Source organism: Fistularia commersonii, chromosome 28 (assembly GCF_037954325.1).
Source record: "Fistularia commersonii isolate RoL2024-O1a breed Wild chromosome 28, RoL_Fcom_v1.0, whole genome shotgun sequence".
Taxonomy (NCBI): domain Eukaryota; kingdom Metazoa; phylum Chordata; class Actinopteri; order Syngnathiformes; family Fistulariidae; genus Fistularia; species Fistularia commersonii.
Window position 1 is genome coordinate 7,536,721 of NC_141311.1, and position 6,134 is coordinate 7,542,854.

General features: G+C 47.4%; 1 protein-coding gene across 1 annotated transcript in view; it reads left to right on the top strand.

The window, feature by feature from the left end:
- znf385c (zinc finger protein 385C) overlaps positions 1-5,698 on the top strand; it is a 138,497-nt gene extending 132,799 nt beyond the window's left edge. Inside the window, exons 9-10 of the mRNA XM_086176270.1 lie at positions 103-192; positions 2,876-5,698. Coding sequence (XP_086032396.1) covers positions 103-192; positions 2,876-3,106 — 321 coding nt within the window. The 3' untranslated portion in view covers positions 3,107-5,698. The remainder of the gene's footprint in view (positions 1-102; positions 193-2,875) is intronic.
- The last annotated feature ends 436 nt before the right edge of the window (positions 5,699-6,134 follow it).

The window sequence follows — 6,134 nt, forward strand, 5'->3', positions numbered from 1 at the left end:
CACCACTCCAGATGAATCACCCCTCTGCTTCTGTCATATACAACTTCTCATCTCTCCTCCGCTCTAAACTCCTCCTCCTCCTCCTCCCCCTCCATCCTACAGAACGTGAGATGGAGTAGCTATGCAGGTGTGGCTGTGTCTGCCATGAAGAAAGCGTTCGGCCAGCACAACCTCACCTCCCTCTCCTCGCAGGTCAGTGGCGGGAGAGGCAGGCACTCGGGTTGACGTGGAGGCCGAGAGCTGAGTGTCGGGGCCAGGGAAGGGGCGGGTGGGGGGGGGGGGTGGCAAAGACGACGTGGAACCCGTGACTGTAACAAAAGGGCTATTTGGTGTCTCTACACCTTACTGTTTTCCACTCACCGGTGGTGTTATCAATGCACAGTCGCGAGGATAATACCCTCAACACCTCCCCACGCCATCGTTTGAATATGAATTCACCAAATAGCATGCACTCACGCTGATAAAAAATACAAAGTGGGGCGGAACTTGAAGGCCACTTTACGATAAAAAGCTTTTGTTTAGATGAGCATTTCATGACGAAAATCTTAAGAACCTTTTGACAGTTCAATTTTTTAAATTCCATCATGAAATAGCCATTTAACTGAATGCTTTTTATTACATTCTGGAGTGTCTTGTCCTTTGTTATTAACCATTGCATTCCCACCAGAAAGCATCCTCATGGTTTTCTTTTAAATTTCGGAGTACATGAGAGAAGGTCTCACGCATGAAGGAGGCTGGTTCACATCCGCCGCTCTGCTCAAAACAAGTAACGCCGGATTGAAATGAAATAATACCGAGTTTATTGAGCAGATCTGTGTGTTCAGATTATTCGACAAGCCATCTCTGTCGCACCGGCAAGAGGCAGGGGTATGATCGAGATGAAAACAGTCTTAACTACGTGGCTGGAGGAATTTTCTACATGGTCGCTCACAAGCTGGAAACAGCTGCCCTCCTCCCTGTGTGAGGGCGCGAACCGCAAATCGGGCCATCTCTCCCAGGCACCATTAAAAACTACAAAAGGGAGAGCTGCACTCCCAAGGATTCTGTCGGCCTGGTCTGTTGCAGGGTTTTCCATTATGAGCTTGTAATTTTGCTTCACAGGGAGCGGCGTCATAACTAACGATACATTGAACCGGAACTCGCCATCAGGCGCGAACGCGATAGTCAATTAAGCCGGCCGCTCTCGGTAGCCTTGCTCGAAAATCAAATGTTAAAACAATGTATATATATGTATGAGAATAAAAGAGGCAGTCGTGCGAAAGGTCTGCTGTGCAAATGTTCTCGCGTGCAGCCCCGAGGAGCATCAGTATCATGGCCAGTGAGTAAATCACATACCCAAAGTGGAAACAAACACGAGGTGCGCTTTTTTTCCACGAGAGAGCTTTCAAGTAAATGCATGCCGCGGTTTAACGGTTGTCTTGACGCAAATAGGCTAAGGTAGGTCCTCGCCGGGGGCCTGTAAATTAGCCTATGATGTTTTTTTTCCTGTCTGATGGGTGTTGCGAAGCAAGCGTTCAGGAATCCAGTTGGGTCTGGTGTTCAATTTCAGGAGGAACAGCGTAAGAACGCTCATGCATACTGCAGCAACAAGAGCCAGGAGGTTGGGAAACATGTTTGCCCAGTGAATATAGGAGGCCGGTTGGGGTGAAAACATTGACCTTCACACTCTACTACCTTCTCACACACACACACAGTGGGATGTATGCGGCGCACAGTTTGGTGCATAAGTACTTGGTCGGTTATAGTGGTTGTGCCTTCGCATCTGAAAACGACCGCTATGTCTTGTTTTGAGGATGATAGCATTTAATTCAACCACCAAAATAATTATATCATTTTGAAAACGACAGAGTTAAGGCCATTTTCAGTGTACAGCCAGTGGCAGTTAAATACTTAGATGGTGCATTTTTTAGTGGATGACCAAATCCCTTCCCTGTTGAAGAACCCTGAGATGGCCTCCCTCCAGATCTGCAGCAGGAGAGGCCGACGTCCGAGGTGCACCCGCACGAAGAAAGGAAAGCCTGATTATGCTCCGCCAGGACTAACTATTTAAAAAGAAAGAAAGAATTCAAGATCTGGGATGTAATTCTTTGGACAAATGAGTCCAAGATGATCTCGTGTGAGAAGGGAGACGTACGGAGGAAGAAAGGAGCAGCTCATTAACCGAGGCAGCACATCCTCCATCAGGCGCAGTGCAGGAATAGTGATACACAAGTGTCGGTGGAACTGGGTCATCAGTTCAGATGTTTAAAGGCGAAAAAAGAAAATTGAAACCGGAGTTCCTAAAGGCGAAGAAGCGGGATGTTCTTGCATTACGTTGTGAAAGAGACCAAAAGATGGAGGCACTGACCAAATACTTGTGTACCTCACTGTAAGTGGGACAAGCTGATTATTAGCGTGTCTTACTCGTGTGTGAGTATTTAAACATGCTTGGAAGCGGTCGGTGTTTAGCAGAGGATGCGTAAATCACCCTTTTCTAATCGTGCCCCCCCCCCCTTCCGTCATTTTGTTGGTTTTAATTTCCTTTTACACCCATTTGTGCTGTAAGGTGCCGACAAATGAAAACCAACTTTTATTTTTTCCGGCAAGCGGCGCTCCTTCCTGCTAAGTCACCGGCTAAATTGTATTGCACGTTCAAACTACTCGAGCCCGAGCTGTGTGAGAAGGTGGTGGGGGGTGTCCAACGTTTCGGGGTAAACGTGGATGTTTTCGCTGCATATGTGTTATGACGCTGAATCCATACGGGTGCGTCTCCAGCGGGAACGCGCCTGAGTGTCATGGCTTTCGCTCCAATCGGCTCCCCCATACAGTAAACATGTCGTCGCTGTGTTCTTCTCTCACTTCTCACCGTCCCCCTCCCCCCCTCCTGTCTCTCCAGACCAAACTGGCCTTGCAGAAGCAGCTGACCAAGAGCTTGACAACTGGCTTCCTGCCCAGCCCCCTCACCCCGCCAACTCTGTGCACAGTGGCGACTAACCCACTGGCTCTGCGCCACCCAGTGGGCACCACCACATTCATACAGACCCCCTTCCTGGGTCCCGCACTGTTTCGGCCTGCTCCCGGCCCCCTGCGTGCCGCACACACTCCCATCATTTTCTCCCCTTACTAAAGACTTGGCTCATCCCCCGGTTTGAGCTCCCCCATCCCTCTCTCCCTTTATCGAAATCCCAGACCCTCCTTTAGTGTGACCCACGTGAAAATGGCCACACGCAAACTATGCAGTCTGCCTGATTTTAGACGGAGAGAGTGAGCGAGTTCACGGGGTCGTGACACTCAGCAGGGCCGCAAGGCCAGAGAGATGTTCCTAACACAAAGGCCAAGATCCCCCATCATGCCTTCTATCTGCTCCTCTTATCATGACCTACGGAGCAGGACCGGCCTCCAGACAGTGACTGGTGCACAGAGGCCACTTTTATAGCCATTTCATGGGTCAACATGGTTTGGATTATTACGGATAATATTGTGTAATTTATTAGAGAAGAAATATAGACAACTTTAGATGTATGTTTAGTGTGGTTGCCACAAAATAAGGTCCCTTTACTTGATGCTCTTTTAAGACATTTTTAACTTATTGGTTTTTTTGGGGGGGGTTAAGAGAAACCTAGTATGGTCATATATCATAGAGAGGACATAGGTCATTAAAGCAGCTGAATCCAAGTGTCAAGCAAATTTCTGGACAATGGAAACCCTCATTGTGAGCTGTAGGTGGAGCTGGAACTACACGTTGTACGTCCATCACGTAAACACCCCATTAGCAACACCTTGCACCTTCAGAGCGCCCCCTATCGCCGTCGTCCCCCCCACAACCCCAAAGCTATTTACCCTTGTGACTGTCCCTTTGCTTTACCCCCCCCTCACCACCACCACCACCACCACCCCCCCATCCATGCCTCCACCACCGCTGTTGTGACCTCGCAGTTTCCCCTGATTTTCTTTCCCACGTTGTCTCAGCATGAGATGACGAGGAGCAGGAAACAGGTGTCTTTTTTCGACGTGCATGCACAGAAAGCCATCCGCGAACGGATGACCTGAGCTTGAACTCCATTTGAGGAAAAAAAAAAAAGTTTGGTTGACAGTCGTCGGGGAGGCCGCGGCTTGATTGACATCATGTTGCAGTATCTGCACGCGGCGTGGGAGGGTAACAAAGCACAGTGCCATGGCAACCACATTAAAAGCACCTTAAAACTCACTTACTTTTGGAAGAAAGGAAAAAAAAAAACTATCAGGTGAGAGTGATCACAGGAGTGTGTATCCATGACAAATCTCACATTAAAAGCAATACATTCAGTACGTTTATGTTGATGATGTTTCAGTGTCGGTGGCTTTTTGTATTGTGTACTGTTCACACCCCGTAGTAATGTGTGACGTAACCCCGCTCAGTGGAGGGTCAACTCTCAATCGTCTGCAGAGCCATTTGAAATGATGTTTTTTTTTTTCCAAACGGTGCTGCCCTTGATGCTTCACGCTCGTGGACGCTCTGCATTGTGACTCCGGGTTGAGCTGTTCCAATTATAGCTGAAGGTGGGTGGGGTGGAGGGGATGGGGATGGGGTGGGGGGGGGTACTCTGACATTTCTGTTTCACTTATTAGCGGATGGGACGAACTATCGTATGACTTCCACTGAGCAAGACAATGCGACGTCAGACACAAAGGTCACCGGTGCAACGTTGAGCTGTCATCTTTGCTGTTTCATGCCCATGTGCCGCATCACCCGCCCGGGATATCCACTGACATTCAGCCCCCTCCTCCGAAACAGACTCTTGGCAAGGTCTCGTCAGGACTGGGGGCGCCGTGCACGCCATCCTTCCTTCAACGCTCACACCAAATCATGTTCTCTTAAATTACAGTGATGGAACAAACCCTATGCATTTTTTCCCATTGTGCAATATGTATAGATGTCTGTGATGCAGCAGTGCCATCTGTCGTAAGAACCCTGTAACGGCTATCCAGTACTCGTGCTTCTATAAACTCTGAACATTTCTGTTTAAGGACCCCCTCAACTCCCCCACCCGTACCCCAGTCTTTCTGGTGAAGAGAAGCCATTATCCCCCTCCCACCCTTCGCATCACTCTTCTCAGTGAACCAGCTAGCCTTTAACGTCACCTCTTCGTTCGTTTCTATCGCTCAGTGGGAACTCCGACCCTGAAAGAACTTTCTTAAATAATCTAGAAAAAAAGGCAAATTATATGTAGAATTCATAGAGTACCTATAGAACTTTTATCAGATTTGCTATTGTTATCTGTATCATAATGAAGCGCTATCATAGACCAGAGTAGATGATGTTATTGTAGGCTTTGTACAGCATACAGGGAGAGGAAAAATGTTATGCTTTTCTGTTTGTTCGTTTGTTTGTTTACATGATGTTACCCACCCGACATGCTCTTTTTTTTAAGTACAAGAGAAAAATAATATTTAAAGCAATTCTTTCCGTGTGACTATTTTTTTCCTCGTTGTGACTGAATTAATAATGTCATTTAAGGCCTTTTTTTAACAAAAAAATATCCTAAATCATATTAAGCAGGCCTTCTCAGGGGTGACAGGTTGAGCAAATGCTAACATGACCATCCATTCAGGGTATCCCTCCACAGCTCGGGAGAGCAGGAAACACTGTACGCATGGACGCATCAAAGATAATAATAAAACAGTGCTGTACTATAGCGAGGACATGGGATGGATTTTGGAAAATAAAGCTTTTAGAACTTCGTAGATGTTTTTTTTTTCATTATGGAGTGTTTGCGTGTGTTTCTGCACCTGTATAATGGGTGATATGACAGACAACGGAGGGCGCTATTCTGATTCAGGTCAATATTTATTCAAATAGCAATTGGTGTGTTGGCCCGCAGTATTCCACTGAATGCCACACGCATGAAACTCCCAAATTAGAAGCAGTAAGTCAGTCAAAGCCAAGCACACCTTGTGTGACGTCTGCGATAAGAATCACCTGCAGCAATGATTCAATAGTGATCTGAAGTTCACAGATTCAACCGAACGAGTTCCGCTCCGCCATCTGTTCGCGCGGCACTTTTCCAGACATTTTAGGAAGCAACTTGTGACAGCAGGGGCCGGTGTTTAGCCAGAGCACAAGGGCAAGAGCAGATGGACAATAAATTCTGGCAAACATGTCAGAAAATTATACC